The 18,403-nt window shown below is 38.0% G+C and overlaps 1 protein-coding gene across 2 annotated transcripts in view; it reads left to right on the top strand.

Annotated features, from left to right (window-relative positions):
- Positions 1-18,403, top strand: part of PTPRR (protein tyrosine phosphatase receptor type R) — a 360,816-nt gene that overhangs the window by 201,111 nt on the left and 141,302 nt on the right. The window contains exons 1-3 of one of the 2 annotated variants that reach the window (XM_049883891.1): positions 2,921-3,125; positions 3,244-3,354; positions 14,687-14,949. In XM_049883891.1, the coding sequence (XP_049739848.1) occupies positions 3,352-3,354; positions 14,687-14,949 (266 nt within the window). In that variant the 5' untranslated portion in view covers positions 2,921-3,125; positions 3,244-3,351. Of the gene's footprint in view, positions 1-2,920; positions 3,126-3,243; positions 3,355-14,686; positions 14,950-18,403 lie in introns of those variants that run through there. The other variant, XM_049883889.1, reaches the window with a different exon arrangement.

The following is an 18,403-nucleotide window of genomic DNA, read 5'->3' as shown; positions in this document are numbered from 1 at the left end:
TAAATCTAAACCTTAATCCATGAATTTAGTGATTGTGCTTTCAAACTAGGAATGGTAGCGAGCAGTCTAGTCTAAAGAATTACAGATGTAGCCATACACTGTTGAAGGAGGAATACAATCAATGTCAACGTATGTCAGATCATCCAAACCAAATTGTCCACCTGGTGCATAACACAGTGCAAGTTTGGCATTTATCCAACAAAACCATAGTGTTGTAGGATATATCTCATTTATCTGTCTAGTCAATCAGTTTCGTCAGATAATGTATAACATTTTCACTTCGTGCTTCTGCTAAGTGCTTTGGTCTCTGTATCATCTTCTCTTCTAAATCCCAGCATCTGGGATCAGAATTGATTAAAAAAAAAAAAAGACAAGAAAACTATAGTGTATCAACTTTAACAGGATATAGAGAAGCCATTGTTATCAACACAGGAAACTGCCCAAATTTTAAGCAAGAAAACAAAGCAAAACCCATCAGCTTCTTTCACTGCAGCTACATTAAAAGGGCAAAGTGATATAAAAAAAAAAGATATAGCTATGGAAAAAGATGTAAAGATGATACAGTGGCATTGGTTTGACCCAGACACAGGGCATCTGAATTTTGAACCCTTAGGCCCTGACAAAATCTATAAGCCATCGGGTTAACCCTATGCAAAGGTTAGATTGGAGATTCCTGTGAGTTACAATCTTTTTATTTTGTGGGATCTTAACTATAAACTTTGCATTTATTACTCTGCCCTTATCAAGTGTTTTAGATCTCTGTACAAATATAGTAATGCTCAGCAGGAGTAGCATGAGTCAGAAGGAAATCTATTTACCAAGAAAGCGCAGTGACTAAGTTCTAAGAGTTCAGAACAAGTGTTTTTCTAACTAGGGGATGTGGGGGATGGTTAATTCTGCAATCATCACTGCTTCAGCTAAAAAGGAAAACAAAACTAGGAACATGTTAATATATCTCAAGAGGTATCAAACTATAGCCAAAAAAAAAAAAGAGGGGGCCAGGGGGATGAAACAAACCAAGTGAGGAACACAAAATCTTTTTCCACCCAACCTAACCACCCCTTTTTATTCAAAGTTTATGTGAGCTAAAGCTCAGATGCTCATACTTAGACATGATAAGTTTACGCTGCCTACTTGAAGGCTTAACTAGTTTGCTTTTATAGCAAGCAATGGATGCTATTTAGTACCTGCAAAAAAATTAATTTCTAAATTTATACCGGATTTCTACAAAAGCTTTATTTTCTATTAGTTTCCAGCTACCTTTATAAAGACAAGGAAATAATAAATGATCTGGCTGATGTCAGAAAGTAAAAAAAAAGTTAGCACGTGAGCCCAAGATGTCATTTCTAGCAGGATACTTTGTTCCTAATCGAAGTGTTGCTGTTGTTGGGTGCCTGTTGATTCCGACTCGTAGTGACCCCACATAACAGAGTAGAACTGCCCTAGAGGGTTTTCTTGGCTGTAATCACCAGGTCTTTTTCCCACTGAACAGCTGTGTGAGTTCAAATCACCAACTGTTTAGTTAGCAGCTGAGCACTTAACTGTTGTGCCACCAGGCTCCTCCTAATCAAAGTAAAAAAAAAAATCAAAGTAAGAGCTTGCAAATTTCATCAAGCAAGCATTTTCTGAGTCTCCATCTGCAGCTGAGCACTTTAACCACTGTACCACCAGGGCCCCTCCAAAATAATGTACACCTAAGTCATTTCTTGGGACCCTGGTGGTACAGTGGTTAAGAGCTCCGCTGCTAACCAAAAAGTCAGCAGTTCAAATCCACCAGCCGCTCCTTGGAAACCCTATCAGGCAGTTCTACTCTGTCATATAGGATTGCTGTGAGCTGGAATCTACTCAAAGGCAACCTTTTTATTTTTCAGTCATTTCTTGCGTCTGCGAATTTGTCCTTGTCTTAAAATAGGCAAGATATTATAGTGAGCATGTTAAGGTTTTACAGGTGAAGAAAATGGAAACTCCACTACCTCAAGCATGTAAATTGCCCTTCAAATAGTTTTTGTAATCCCAATTGAACTCAAAGACTTCATTTGTTCTATCTTGCTCATCTTCAAACCAGAACTCACTTGAGTACCAAAATAAAATTTTTTTCAAAACACTTCGCAAGGAAAATATTTTGTTTTTTGTCTAACTTACAAATGTTGAATTTTTTTACTTTTTTAAAAAGCTTGAAAAATAAGTAGAAGTGACTTCAAAGCTCAGACCCCTACGAGACAGATTTTGCTCAAAGCTTTCTCATTAGTGGAGAAAATATTTCAGGACAGTAGCACCCTCACTAGGGGAGAAATAAAGGCGGCCTTCAATAAAATGGCATTTTAGATGAGTGGAAGCATTGGGTTTGATTTAGCCTTTATGTATTTTTCCTAATGGTAAGCCACTTGGTTTCATGTTAAAGTTTCTTTAAGTCTACAAATTTTATTGAATTATAAAAAAAAAAAAAATTCTTTCTAAAACTTGATTTCAGTGAATGTAACTTTTGGAAAGAATAGGTGAAATAAAATCAAGAGACTCATTCATATTTTATTCATGGTTCTTCTCCACCCCTCCACCCCCAAAGTAGTAAGTAAATAACAAAATAAATCAGCTTATTCATTTTACCTTTTATTACCAACTAACCCTGGACTTTTTGATGTTCTCTGTTGCTCTAAATAAAATGTAACAGCCTGGCAATTTATAAAACGAAGATAGTGCTTTAGTCAGATTTTTACAAAGTAGACTCTATTTGAGAAAAAAAGTGAGAAAAGGGTAAACAAAAGAAGGAAATGATCCCGTCAGATTGCTGTTTATTAATGCATCATGAGATCTGTGTGCACCTGTTTCACTTTTGTTTAAAAGTAGAGAGCAGTGTTACAGCAAGTGAACCAGGGTGTCAGCATTGTGGGAGGGGACGTAACACAGTGAGGAAAGCTTCAGAAACAATTTCCTCAACACAGACAAGAACATAATTCCCTTACCTATGAGCCAGGTAGTTTGCAAGAGAGACTGAGAAGGATATGCATGAAGTCTGGGACCTGAGTATGCCAGATTGGGCATGCTTACTCCTGATAGATAAAATAATCGCTTGATATACGAGTGTCTTAGATCACTTTGAGAGGCAGTTCTGGCACCGGAGAATGTAGGTGTGTTCCACTACACTGAATGGAATAAAGCTAAAAATATGTCTAGTGTCTGAAAAGAACGCCAGTCCACTCAAGCTCTCGTTTAACGTCGGACTTTCTTTCTGTTTTGCTTTTAAAGAAAAATGTTTTACAAGGACAGCGTGAAGCGGACAAAATCTGGAGCAAAGAAGGATTTTATGCTGTTGTCATTTTTCTCAGCATCTTTGTTATTATAGTAACATGTTTGATGGTAAGTTGGCTTCTTTATATATTTTATCCTTTTCTGAGCCCACTGCTTAATATTATTGGATACATTGGCATTTAAATAAATGTTGAAAAGACTGATGGGAGAAGCAGGACTACACATTCTGTTATGTTGGGAATATTTCATATCGGACAGCGGAGTGAGTGCTAAAGGAAAGCCTATAGAATTATGTTTGCAGAACTGCATGATAAGGCTGTAAGTGCCTTAAGGCTTCTAGTAACTTGATCAACTCTAAGTGTGAAGCTTTAGAAAGTGATTTACTGAGGTCACTGAAGCCTTCAAAGTCATTCAAGTCTCTTACTTTATTTGTTCTTTTATATCATCTTTATGAAACTCAGGAGGAAAAAAAAAAAAGGAAATATATTTCAAGCGTATGCTTGTGCCCTAAAAAAAAAAGGAGTGGTTAATTTCCTTATTTCTGAAGGGCCTTGAAGGCATTCTACAGAACACCAGGCATGAAAAGGCTGAACAATCCAGTGCCAAATGATTCTTTAAGTGACTGAATAATAAAAATGTATTTACTGCATAATAAAAATGTATTTACTGCAATAGCTCTGTAAGTTACAAATTTGTGGTCTTTAACCACATATTTCTAATTAAAAAACAGAACCAAAAATAAGCTTAAACTCACTGAAGCAGTGCTATTTGGCATTGAATGAGTTAACAGTTACCTTGCAAGTAGAATGATAACATTTTCTAGTCTTTTGCAAATTTTGTGATGTAACATAATCTCTGAAGTTTACAAATGGGTTTTAATGTATTTTTTCCTGGAAGCTATGTTCTTTTTTATGTGGCAAATTATTAAAAATGTTCCTTCTGAGTTTTTAAATGTACCCAAAAGACATCATGCTACTTATTTTATCTGCGATCACCACTAGTGCTAAGTGTCTTATTAGGTTTTGTTCATTTGTGCTCCCCCTTATTGGGAAGGGGCTAATGTTAGAACCATGAGGATTCCAGTCTGGAAAGTCAGAGGCTGAGTGGGTTTAAACTTGAAGGATACAAAACAATTAAGGCCACGAATAAGGTGGACATGAACATGTTTCCTAGAGACCAAAATACACCTAGTAGCAAAAACACCCTAAAGCTTCCATCATAATGATAATAGCTGTGAATTTAGAGGCATCTTTATGGTCCAGGCATTAAGAGAGAAGATTTTTTAAATTATGAGACAATAAACAAAAGAATAAAATTGAATAAGAAAGTGGATTTTTATATCTCAAATGGTGGGACTTAAAAATTTTTTTTTTTTTTTAATGAGAGGCTGCTGAGGAGGCTGAAAGTTTTGTGGAGATTGTAGCAGAGACCTCTGGGCATTTTTTAGTGTTTTAGGGGGTGTGGTTCCTTGTTACGCTTAATTTCACTTCAAAATATGTGATTCTTCTTTTCCTTTATACAGGAAATCCCTCTTGTCAGTCACAGTGAATGTGTTTTTCAGTCTCACATCAAAAAAGGCTGGGTGGAGGGGAAGGGTGGGATGGGGTAAAGAGTAATGCACAGTAATGAAGCTTTTAAAGGGGGTAAATGGATCAAGATTCAGAATAGCAAAGGCAAGGATAAAAGGAGGAAAGCGGGAAAGCAGATTCATGAGCAGCCTCTGAGTTGTGGTTGTTAGATGCAGTCAAGTCAATTCCGACTCATAGCGACCCCATGCACACACACAGAATGAAACACAGCCCGGCCCTGCACCATCCTCACAATCCTTGCTATGTTGGAGCCCATTGTTGCGCCACTGTGTCAATCCATCTCTTTGAGGGTCTTCATCTTTTTCGCTGACCCTCAACTTTACAAAGCATGACGTCCTTCTCCAGGGACTGTTCCCTGCTGATAACATGTCCAAAATACGTGAGAGGAAGCCTCGCCATCCTCACCTCCAAGAAGCATTCTGACTGTACTTCTTCCAAGACACTAGAGGACAGAAAGAGGCAGGGTAGGCTTTCCTACCATGTTTGAGACTCTGAATTTCTAACCCAGGGAACACCTGTGTATCCAACCAAAACCAAAAAGAAACCAGTTGCTGTGGAATAGACTCTGACTCATAGCAACCCCGCGTGTGTCATAGTAGAATGTGCTCCACAGGGTTTTCATGGCTGTGACCTTTCTGAAGCAGATCTCTAGGCCTTTCTTCTTCCAAGATGTCTTTGGGTGGGTTCGAATCACCAACCTTTTTGTTAGTAGCTGTGCACTTAACCATTTGTGCCTCCCAGGACTCCATGTGTATCCAACAAGATTAGATAAATCCCTATATGACATGCTGGTCTGATGTGACCAGAGGACCTGTAATAGCCACATTCTCAGCCTGTTGAGACCAAAGGACAATTCTTCCTTTCCCAATATTTGCAAAACGCCAATGTGAAAGTCAGAAACCTAGATAGGTATGTTCTAATGTTACTAGAACAATTAGAGTCAGGAATGCTTCAAAGGTATAGGTGATTGCTCTCTTTTGGGTTGCAAGATAGATGCATCCATTCATGCAATCAACAAGCTCCTTCGAAACATCCACTGTGGGCATGTTGTTAAAGGCCTGTGAGCTGTGGGTCAAGGAGAAAACAAGACAGATAAGGCCCCGGTTCTCCTGAAGCGTATACTTTAGAGGTGGACACAGAGAAAAATCAAGCTTATTTTTAAAAAATCAAATATCATAAGTGCTATAAAGACAACAGCATAATAGTGAGTGAGTGGAGTAGACATTTGAGGCGTTTCAGCTGCGATCTGAATGACAGCAATGAATAGAGATGAAAATGTGAGGAAAGGACCTCCTAGGCAAAGGGTACAGTGTGGGGAACAGGTCTGTGGCGGGAGTAACCATAGCTTTATTCCTTGGGTGTTGCAACAGTTAACGTTCTCAGGTGCTAACCAAAAGATTGGAGGTTCAAATCCACCCAGAGGTGTCTCAGAAGGAAGGCCTAGCAATCTACACACGAAAAATCAACCATTGAAAAGCCCTATGGAGCACAGTTCTACTCTGATACACATAGGGTTGCCATGAGTTGGAGTCCACTCAAGGGCAACTGGTGGAGATCTGGGTTCAAGAAGAAAAATAGAAATCGAGTGTTTTGAGCAGGGAGGGCCTTTTTATAATCTGATTTGTGCATTTAAACCATCACTTTCTCTTTTGCGTGAAAAATAGTTGTGACAGAGGCTGGGATGGCCTGTGGGAGCAAGAAGACTGTTGCAGAGGCTACTATAATAGATGAGAAAGATGATGATGGCTCAGAGAAGGGGGGACAGTGAGTGAGTGGCAGTGACGTGGAGAGAAACGAATGGGGGTTTATTGGAAGGTAAATCTGAAAAGACTTGCTTTGTACTAATTCTGAAGGAGAAGAAAATTAAAAATTAAAGATGACTCCAAAGTTATTTGACTTGATCACCTAGGAGGCAGTGCTCCCAATTCTTGGGAGGAGAAAGATGGTTGGGGGTGAGTGTAATAGTGACAGAGAAGCAACATTTTTTCTTTGTGTTTAAATAAACCAAAAAAAGAAAAAAAAAAAAACCCAACTCATAGCAATCCTATAGGACAGAGCGGAATTGCCCCATAGGATTTCCAAGGAGCAGCTGGTGGATTTGAACCACCAGCCTTTTTGGTGGCAGCCATAGCACTCTGTAGCTTTTAACCACTGGGCCACCAGGGCCTCTGTATTCAAAAAGTTGTCAAATAAATGAAAGAAAGAAGTAGAATGATAGATATAAAACACTATCTTAAATTTTAATATGAAAGAGTCACTTTAAAAAAGTAACAAGCAACCCTGCAGCACATAAAAAGGAATTGATAGTGATAGGAAAATAAATACTACCTAGCAGACAGGATTAAAATGAAGCTAAGTTTATCTGATGCTAACTTACCACTGACAAGTCAACAGTTCACATTTAGGGGTGTGTCAAATGTGATTCTCTAAAATAAGCTTGTCTTTGTCACTGCTCAAAAGGCTTTGATAATCTTGATTTAAAGCAAGTTTTTTACTTGAATCTCTAAGTAACAGTCAATGCTATCACTTTTGTAACCCTCAGACACATGTATTCAATTCTGTTGTCCATAATTTTGTTGATACTCTGGCAAAGGAAAAGATAGAACTCAGAATTTTCCTTCTGGCATTAATTCTATTTATGATAGAGCAAATACTGTTATTTGCGCCCAGCCTTCCTGCATGCCATCGAAATGAAAAGCATGTGTTTTTTATTATGAAATTATATAGGTAAACTGCTGTGATGGAGGAGTACAAGTGCGATGTAACAATTTCTTAAGACTTGACTACATTTTTGAAATGTGGCATATTGTTTACTTTCCTTAAAATACAAAAACGTTTTTAATGTTGCCAGGCATAAAATTAGACAGGCATGACATTTTCAAACGTGTGACTTATTTAGCGCCTCTCAAATGTGAATGTAGAGTGGGTGGAGCAGCAAATAGACAAAAACAATTTTCTAAGAAAAAAATGTGTGGGCAACTTCTAATCCATTCAGTCTGTTTTAGACGGAGAAAGTCTATTACTAAGAAGAATTAATTCTTCAACTTGAATACATGATGCATAGGATGCCGTTTGTCATCTAAATGAGATCTTCAAATGAACTTAGAAGTTGATTAACAAGTGCAAAGGTATTTATGACATGTAGGAAGAGATGTCTAGAAATTAGATTGCTCTACTGTAACACAGTTTTAGAAAGTGCATAAGAACAGCTGTTTGGGTTGGTAAAAGCTCTGGCACGTTAGCCCCATAGAGGAGTCATCATATGTGATACATAGAGGTTCTCTAGTTATGGTCTAGTTAATAAGAATGGGAAATTATTATTTTTAAGACCACCTGCTATAGCCTGAGTATCATACAATAAACACCTGTTAATGTGAACTTTAATAGCCGTGCATGTCCAATTTGTTATATACAGTCCCTAGGGGTTGAGGGAAATGGGACTAGATTTCTAGCTGGAATGATGGGTTCCAGAACTATTTTCCAAGGTAGGCATATGTCTAAAAGTAATTTTCAATTTTTTTTCTGGAAACCGTTTTGCTATGAATGCCTAATCTTCTTAATAATACTACTATAATAACAATAATTATTTTTATCTTCCATTTATTGCATACTTACTGTGATGCCTGATATTTTACAATGTGTTTTAGTCTCCTGTTATTACCGATGAGAAAACCAAGATTCAGAGAAGATAAGTGACTTGACCAAGAACCCACAGTGGCAGGAATGTGTGTGTGTGGTGGTGGTGGGGGGGGGGGCGGGCAGGGATATTGAGTTTCAAACCCAAGTCTGTCTGGATTAAAAGTCTGAGCTCTTTACTGTGAGTCCATGTATGAAGAGTCAAACTGTGGCTTCTTTTAGTCCAATTGCTCTATCTTATGAACATCTATTTCTTGTCACAAAGGTGTCCAGTAACAGATGAGAGTGCTTCTATTAATCAGAAACATTCCACCCAGGCACCGGGACACACCTCTGTTTTTACACTTAGCGTCTTATACTGGGTAGAATTTTTATGCGTTTGTCTCCTCTGCAAACCTCGAACACAGGGCTGTGTGCTGTCTACTTTTGCATCTGCAATGTTTGGTTTCTAGAACATAGTAAGGATTGCTTCATGCTTATTAAATTTTTTAAAAATGAAAAAATCTAGAAAATAAATGAACTCTTCCAAAACTGTAAAATACTGCAAAAAAAAGCTATGGACTGTTAATTGGTGGCATCATTTTAAAATTTGAACATAATCCAGATAGAATGTTTTAAGTGTTGCTTATGATATTTTTGTTAAATGAAAGTTATAAACTGCAAAAGAGCTTTATAGAATTGTTTTTAGCTTCCCCCGTTTCTGTTTTTTCTGGTTCTTTTCTTCCTGTTATTATATATTTTTTCTGTTGTTATAGTTTGAATTTTGTAGCTCTTCTCATTCAATATTCCTTTTTCTTTTCCTTTTTCAATTGATCGAGTAACTTCATCACATCCCACTCTTAAAGATGAAGGAAAAATACTGACTTATTATTGAGAACAGGCTTTTGGCTTTGAGACAAAGTGCTCTCACATAGAGAAATATACTATTTCCCAGAACTCTCTGACACACTTCCCAGAGGCTTTGGGAAAGAGGTTGGGAAGAAGGATGTGAGGATTTGGACAAAAAAACAATAGAGTTGAGTGATCACTGGCCTGGAAGTCGGGAAACCTGGATTCTAGGCTTTCTATCTAACCTTGTATAAGTCAGCCAATTGCTCTGGACTTAAATGTAAAATGAGGAGATTTTATGAAATGATATTTAAGATCATATAGCAGCACTATTGACATTTTGTTTCTTTGTTTTAGGGTGTCTGTCCTGTATAATATAGGGTGTTTGGCAGCATTCCTGGCCTCTCTACCCACTAGCTCCAATAGCATACCTCCACCCTTACTGTGATAACAAAAATTGTCTCCAAGCATTGCCAGATGTCCTCTGAGGGGCAAAATCCCCACCAGTTTAAAAGAACTGCCTTATAGTTTAACTCTGTGGTAATTGAAGAAGCCCTGGTAGCACAATGGTTGAAGTGCTTTGCTACTAATCGAAAGGTTGGTAGTTCAAAACCACCAGCTGCTCTGTGGGAGAAAAGGCCTGGCAATCAGCTGCTGTAAAGATTACAGCCTAGGAAACCCTAGGGGTCAGTTCTACTCTGTCCTATAGGGCCACTATGAGTTGGAAATGACAGCACACAACAACATGGCAGCTGCCCGATTGCCATGTAGCAAACTCTTCAAATTCTTCCATATTTTTTCAGACAGCCCAATCTCTCTCTTGAGTATTTCTAAAGAGTGGGTTATAAACATTATACATTCTCCTAGTTCTGCTTTTCCCTAATTAAAGATGTAGAAATCACTTTGCACACACACTACGCTGAGGTAGATTGAAAAGTTGACCCCTGACCAGAGATGAAGTAAATAGATGACTGATGGCAAAATATGTGACAAAGGTTCCTCATCAAGAACATAAACTCATGAATGGCAGGGAAGGACTTTGCACTAGAGCTTGTTTTACACTAATGTCATCATAAAAATGGCCTGACAATTGAGAAGGTTAATATTTCCTTGGCTTTCTCATTTTCGTTTTTGAAATATGCTTTTCCAAGGCTCCAGTATAAACAGGCAAGTAAGTGTTCTGACATACACGCCATATTTGAAGAGCTTGGCATATACAATATATATGTTATTTTCTACTAAATATATTTTTGGAAAGGTATGGAGATATTTGTTTCTTTTTTCATTCAGGAAAATAACTTGCTTTTAGTAGTTATGTGTTTAGCTTAACACAAAAAGCTAAGCAGGTATGTGGTATGTGTCAACCAATTGGTATTGTTCTAGTGTGGATTTTGTTTTTGCAGACTGGTGGCAAAGTACCCTGTGAGGGTTATGAAAACTTCTCCCACCCTTAGGCACTATGCATAGTAGCCTATGAATGGCATAGGCCATTCGGCTTCAGTATTTTCTATACACAAAACCAAAACCATTGCTGTCGAGTCAATTCTGACTCATACTGACCCTACAGGACAGGTTAGAAATGCCCCATAGGGTTTCCAAGGAGCGGCTGGTGGATTCAAACTGCTGAACTTTTGATTAGCAGCTGAACATTTATTTTAGTTAACAAGGAGCTTTTAACCACTGCGCCACCAAGGCTCCATTTCTATAGTTAAAGAAAAACAATATATTTGTTTGAAAGTAATTATAATAAGAGTAAGAAACTTGCCACTTAGCATTAGACATCTTTTTATTTCCTTACACAGTAACATTTGTTTTGGAAATACTCAGAACTCTTTGTTCAAAATTTAAGATTTAGCTGCACAGAATTAATGAATATCACCAGCATAAAAGTTTCCAGGTTATGTGGAAGTGCACTGAAACAAAAGATAATAGGGATTCTCTTCAATTTCCTGGCAGTTCAATTAATCATATGTATTTCTAGTCATATGTCATATGAACATAGTCTTCCCCCTTAAGGAGACTATTTTAGTCCACAAAAGACATACTCTTAGATTCGGTGGTTTTTAAACCCAGTAGTGAGAACCACATCTACTGCAGATGTGGTTGGAGAGTCAGTCTTTCAGGATGGTGGCACAGGGCAGAGCGGTGCCAAAGGTAATGTTGATAGGTGCCGTCATTTTCCACTCATAGTGACCCCATTTAACAGAGTAGAACTGCCTCCATAGGGTTTTCTTGACTGTAATCTTTACAGAAGCAGATCACCAGGTCTTTCTACTGTAGAGTGGCTGGCCTGGTTCAAATTGCCAGTCTTTCAGTTAGCAGCCTCCAGGGCTCCTTAAGGGTGTAGAAAGTGCATAGGCTGGCAAATCAGAACTTCATTTAGGGCTTGGCTCTGCCACAGCTAACTGTTGACTTTGGGCAAGCCACATTACATGTCTAGACCTACTTCCTTAATGTATCAAGAGACCAGGACCACTTGGAGTGACCATTCTAACCGTGATTACCTCTGTATCCCTAATTAGAAAGTCATTTCTCATACATACATTAGCCCCTATTTTCTACCTTCCTGCCCTCCCCGAACTTTCTTGTTATTAAAATCCAGGATGTTAGACCTGAGACATCGTTAAACTGAGTTTTCACTTTGTGTTTAAATAACTCCAAACTCCCTTTTGTATCACCATTTCTGGTCCTTTAGTTTTTAATTTTGAGTCCCTTTTCTGATCACTAAAGACCATCTGTGAGTAGTTTTTTTTTTTTTTCAGCAAGAATACATGGGTAGTATGTTTTCTAAGACCTGTGTCTTCATATAAATATACATGACACCAATTTGTGTAGGTGCAAAGCCCTGGTGGCCCAGTGGTTAAGAGCTCAGCTGATAACCAAAAGGTCAGCATTCAAATCCACCAGTGGCTCTTTGGAAATCCTAGGAGGCAATTCTACTCTGTCCTATAGGGTCACTATGAGTTGGAATCGACTCAATGGCAATGGGTTTGGGTTTTTTGTTTGTTTGTTTGTTTTTAACCACTGGTTACATTTTCTGCATTATCAGTTCTGCTCTTCATTGTTTGTAAAGATTTACATTCTGTTACCAAGTTTCTAGTTCCTTGTATTTTTTTTTAATAGCAGTAGAACACCTGTTTATCTTAGATTGTTGTGTTTTTATTTCATCTTGATTTTTTTAATAATCTAATCTTGTCAAATAGACTTTTTTCCCCAAAGTCATTTTAAGAATACCAGGCAAAATTTCCTAAAATTGTCCGGTAGTAAATTCTCAGAATTAATTATGTCCTACACAATTTCAGGGGGATTCTTCCCTAATTTTCTCTTTTGTTTGTTCATCCTGTAACAAGAAATATATATATATTTACACTGTTTTTCCAGTACATTTAAAATATAAAGATTATTAGGATTTATATGAACTTTGAAAGAGAAGGAAAGACAGAATTAACTTTGTAACTATTTAGAGTAAATGTGATTGCAAAGTGCCAGGAAAGCCCCCTCCCTCTAAAATAACACTCATTCAGCTAATGGATTCCTGAGATGAAATAGAGAAGTTTAATTAGCTTAAGGCCTTTTAAGATGCAAATGCCACCATAGCTGTATACCTTCAGACAGTTGCAGACGACTGGTTAAGTCACATCTACTTGTGAATTAGCTTTTCAAGTCATTTTCTGACAGCATTCTTGAAACATGAGGACACCTAGTTTCTGCAGGAACTGGGCTAAAGAAATCAGCCTCAAGAAAAGGAAAAAAAAGGAGAGGGGCCTATAAAAAGGGGAGCCTGAAGACATGAAAGACACATTTTGTCCACCTCTCAATATATATAGCTCATGCAGTTGCCCAACACAGTTACTCCCATTTTTTTAAATGTTTAAAAGTGTTGAAACCTACTATTTCTGAAATGAATGTCATTTCAGAAAGAGCGCTGTTGAGAATGGAGGAAAGTGACACTTCTGCCTTTTTCTAAATGCGTAAAAATTATGAGAGGAAGGGAGTAAGAAAGAGAATCCTGGTGGTCCAAATTGTTTTTGGATACATACCCTAAATATAATTTTTCAAGTATTACCGGATTGTTGTGGTTAGGTGCCATCAGGTTGGTTCCGACTCATAGTGACCCTGTGTAAAGCAGAATGAAACACTGCCCAATCCTACACCATCCTCACAATCGTTGCTATGTTGGAGGCCACTGTTGCAGCCACTGTGTCAATCCATCTCATTGAGGGTCTCCCTCTTTTTTGCTGACCCTCTACTTTTCCAAGCATGATGTTGTGATCCAGGGGCTGGTCCCTGCTGATAATATCTCCAGAGTAGGTGAGAGGGAGTCTCTCCATCCTTACTTCCAAGGAGCAGTCTGACTGTACTTCTTCTAAGACAGATTTGTTTGTTCTTCTGGCAATCCATAGTATAGTCAATATTCTTCAGTAACACCATAATTCAAAGGCATCAGTTCTTATTTGGTTTTCCTTATTCATTGCCCAGATTTCACATGCATATGAGGCAATTGAAAATACCATGGCTTGGGTCAGGAACACCTTAATACTCAAAGTGATGTCTTTGCTTTAAACACTTTGAAGAGGTCTTTTGCAGCAGATTTGCCCAAAGCAATATGTCATTACCACATACTCATGTTAATGTATGACTGATGCAGATATTTATTAACATAAGAAATTATGGTTTATAGTATAACTCTTCTTTTATTGATACTTTGTGAGATGTTTTTTCTTCTATGCTGTATTGAATGCATGTCTCTGATTACATACATATCATACTCATATTTCATTGCTACAAGCAGCCTCCTTTGTCAGACATCTTAAGTAAAAATTCCCATCTGATCAAACTGACATCTGGCATTTTCATAAAATCAGTCAAATTTGCTTTTGAACTTATTTTTGAGGAACCGATTCATGCCCATACATATTTAATATATACGTGTACCATAATTGTTGTTAATTGCAGTCAGGTCAGCTCCAACTCGTAGAGACCTTACATATAACAGAACAAAACATTGCCCAGTCATGTGCCATCTTCATGGTCATTGCAATGTTTGAGTCCATTGTTTTGGCCACTGTGTCCATCCGTCTCACAGAGGACCTCCCTTGTTTTTACCAGTCCTCAACTTTACCAACAATTATATCTTTTTCTAGCAATTGTCTTTCCTAAAGACATGTCCAAAATAAGTGAGCCACATTCTCATTATAACTAGAAATACAAATGTATCCTTTTGAGAAAATCTCAATACCACAAAAGTGAGAAATCATCATACAAGGCTTTGCTTACATTTATTATCACTAAACCTTTTTTTGTTTTATCTTCTAGGGTGGGATGGAGGAGGTCATATATCATTCACTCTGAGGGAATGTGACAGGCCTTTATCTCTCCTTCTGCAGATTCTCTACAGATTAAAAGAAAAGTTTCAGCTTTCCTTGAGACAAGATAAAGAGAAAAATCAGGAGATCCACTTATCACCCATTGCGTTACAGCCCACACAGTCCGAGGCAAAGACAGTGAACAGCATGGTCCAGCCTGAGCAGGCTCCAAGGGTGCTGAATGTTGTCGTGGACCCTCAAGGCCGATGCACTCCTGAGATCAAAGCTGCCACCTCTGCGTGTCCTTCCCCTTTCAAGATGAAGCCCATAGGCCTTCAGGAGAGGTAAGGGCTTTGCTGTATCCCTTACATGTTGTGTTTTTGAAAATATTCACCACCTGGATGGGGAAACTTAGAGACAGTGGTAATAGTTGCACAACCTGATGAATATACTTAATGTCACTCAACTGTACATGTAAATAACAAAATGACAAATGTTTCTATATATATAATTTTTAAATTACAGTGTATATATATATCACAATTTAAAAAAAATTTTTTAAGTATTTGCCTACTGGAAAGGATAGAACTGGAGATGGTTGACATAATTGGGTGGAATCATTTACCCTCTATTGAGGGTCCCCCAACTCCCCAGGGCTCAGCCCCAAAAGATGCAGGGTCCCCCTGTTACCTGCACTCTCAAAGCAGCTGCTCTAAACTTCTTCCTTCCCAGGCCCAGGATTCTTTCTTAGACTTTGAGAACAGAAAAGTCTGCTCTTACTCATGGCATGTTCTCCCATATCTGACATGCAAGCCCCAGTCCTGCCACTAAGGGCCTGCCCTTTAAAGCTCAAAGCTAGGGGCAGGATTCAAATTCCTCTGCTTTCTGCTATCACATTTCTTCCCAAAGGCAATAAAACACCAATCCTGACAGCCTGAATACAGGGACGAGGCAAAGGTGAAGAAGGAGTGGGAATGGGGAATACAAGGAGGAAGATCAAGCATCACTTCCTCTTGGCAGTGGTTCCAGGCTCCCTGGGCCACATTCCTATCCCTTTCTTCCTCCAGCCCGCCCTGCCAGCTCTGTTGTGTCTCCCTTTCTTCTGCTTTAATCCCACAGGCCTGTGGGTAAACAGTATTTACAGCACTTCTCAGGTGTATTTAAATTTTGATTTACCTGTGTTAGCAATTGACTAAGCTTTTTGAAAGCATATATATGATTTAACTTTGTCTTCATCTCTTGAATATAGAACATAATACCTGGAAAGCAGGAGCTCCTAGAAGTAAAGGCTTGAATGAATGTTATCACAAATAATTTTCAAGTCTTTGCAGAGAAACACTTTGCTTATTCCATCGCCCCTTCCTCTTCATTTTTCTGCCCTAATTCCCTGCCAAGAAAGACTAGAGAAGAGTTTCAAGCGCGATAAAGGATGAAGGACATAAGGTGTTCCATGAGGTCAGAGAACGTTTCTGAGAGTTTTAAGTCTTAAAACTTAATTTATGTTCATGTGTTCTAATGGTGCCTTTGAAGTAGCCTGGAGTTTTACAGTTCTCTGTCTCTTGATCCTTGAGTGTAGTAATAATCCTGTGTTTATTACGTGAAAGTCTGGCTTCACTGAAATCACCAGGAAGCCATAAAGGCTCCCTTATGAGTTGCTTGTCCCAAAGACCTTTCAGGTCATGCCATATAAATCTCTCATCACTGATGGGGAGAATCTATTACTTTGACGTTACCAATAATAGAGACTAAATGCATATGCTTACCTAAATGCAAAGGATACACCCCAAAACTATGAAGATTAAAGATTCTCATAAAATGAGAGAAATAACAGTACCCTCTTCTTTTCTATTTCCAACCAGTCAAAAAATCATATTGATTCTTGTTTCTCTGTTTTTCTGCTTAGTGATTCCCTCCTTTCTGTAACCATCACCCTTGATTCAGAGCTCATTACTTCATAACTGAATTATTTCTCATGATAAAATGAAGCTAGACTCATGTATATTTCACATATATTATTTTAATTTCACTTAACCTGCCTGTATGTAGTTCTATGCCCTCCTTCAATCCCTACTATATACTCTTCTGATTTATCTTGCTGTAACAATACTTGCATTACAGCTGTCCCCAACTTAAGACGTATTGGAGTTATGACAAACTGCACTCATGACTTTTTTTTTTTTTTTGGTACATCTTATCGTTAGTAATATGCACTACGTACAATGTTGCAACACTTAATTTGCGGATGTTATCATCGTCAGAGGTTCTCTTGCAGATATTCAATGTTATGATTTACTATTCAAAACACTGCCCTATAGCAGGCTATGGCAATAATAATGAAATCAAAAAAACGAGGCTTTCAAATTATGTCAGAACCAACTTATGAGAGTCACCAGAACATGTATATTACTTTGTCTTACCAAAATCCTCAATACCTCTCTTTGGGCCTTTGAGGTTCCTGATAATTGTGTCCAAATCTGTTTGTGACTTCTCCCCATAATAAACCTTCCCTTCCCCTTAGACTGTTCTCCACCATATCCTCCCAGGTGTGCTGTGTTCCTGTCCACATTTGCATCTTTGTTCACCTGGTCCCTATTCTTCCCTCCTTCCACCCATCTCTAAATTCCAAAGCCCAGCATGAAATTTACTTCCTACCATTGGCCACGTAATTTAGTCATGCCCATGGTGGTCTCTAACACCTCTGAATTCTCCCATATATCACTCATTCTAGCAATGATTTTAGTTAAATAATAGCTCATAAAGGGACTGAAACTGGTTTTCGAGTGGTTTATTCTGTCCTTTAACCAGATTGTAGGAACCTTAAGGACAGACACTGTGACAAGATCCTCTCGTGTCTCCCGTGGTTCCTGTAATCCTGGTGCATAGTGAACACCCAAAAATATCAGAGTTAATAAGTAATTAATTAATTTTCCCATAATCTGGGTCTGTCATATATTTCCAAAGAACATTTCATAAGAACAAGTAGCCTAATGATAAACTACAGAGCCAAGATTCAAGAAAACTTGTTCTAATATTAATTCTGATATTTACTAAATGAGTAACTCAACAGATCAATTAACTCTTCTGTTGGTTACTTTTCCCAATACACAAAATAGAAATAATAAGACCTGCCCTGCCCTGCCCTACTTCAAAGGATGCTATAAAATTAACAATCAATATAACATGGCATTATGCCTTTAAGAAGGAAAAGAAAATGCTACTATTCTTTTTGTTTTTGTTCTCTGATTCTATTTTACAAGCCTATACTAGGTCAATTACATTTTCCCACTCAGAAAAGTCGAAACATTGTTTTTACTGAATTGATAGAGTGAACTTGTCATTTGACATCATAAATATTTTCTTAAATGTCAATTGACTTAGTTTCTCTCACTCAATTTATAAACCTGTATTTGTAAATTTCATCATTTAATGTTATCTAATAAATATCAATATCAAATTAAATGTATTCTATTGTAACAAATAAATTTATTTCCCATATTGAGTTCCTGGATTGGGGAGGCAAATTCAAATATCTGCTCCATCTCAGCATGTGTGTAACTTGGGATTTGTTTTTACACCTGTCATGCTAAGAGAAAAATATGTGCTGCACACAGCTCTCATGAGGGTTAAGCTAGACAGTAAATGCATCGGAATAGACTGAAAGGCAACAGGTTTGGTTTTATAGGTTTGGTACAGCATGAGGCCTTAGTGGCCACCTGTTCCCTCCCCTCTTTTACCCCATCCCTATCCTCCCCAAATCAAATCCTCCACTTACCAATCTCAAGGAAATTGTATACAGTC

This window comes from Elephas maximus, chromosome 4 (assembly GCF_024166365.1).
Source record: "Elephas maximus indicus isolate mEleMax1 chromosome 4, mEleMax1 primary haplotype, whole genome shotgun sequence".
Lineage (NCBI taxonomy): Eukaryota > Metazoa > Chordata > Mammalia > Proboscidea > Elephantidae > Elephas > Elephas maximus.
Note: the sequence above shows the minus strand (reverse complement) of the source record. Positions and strands in the feature narration are given on the sequence as shown.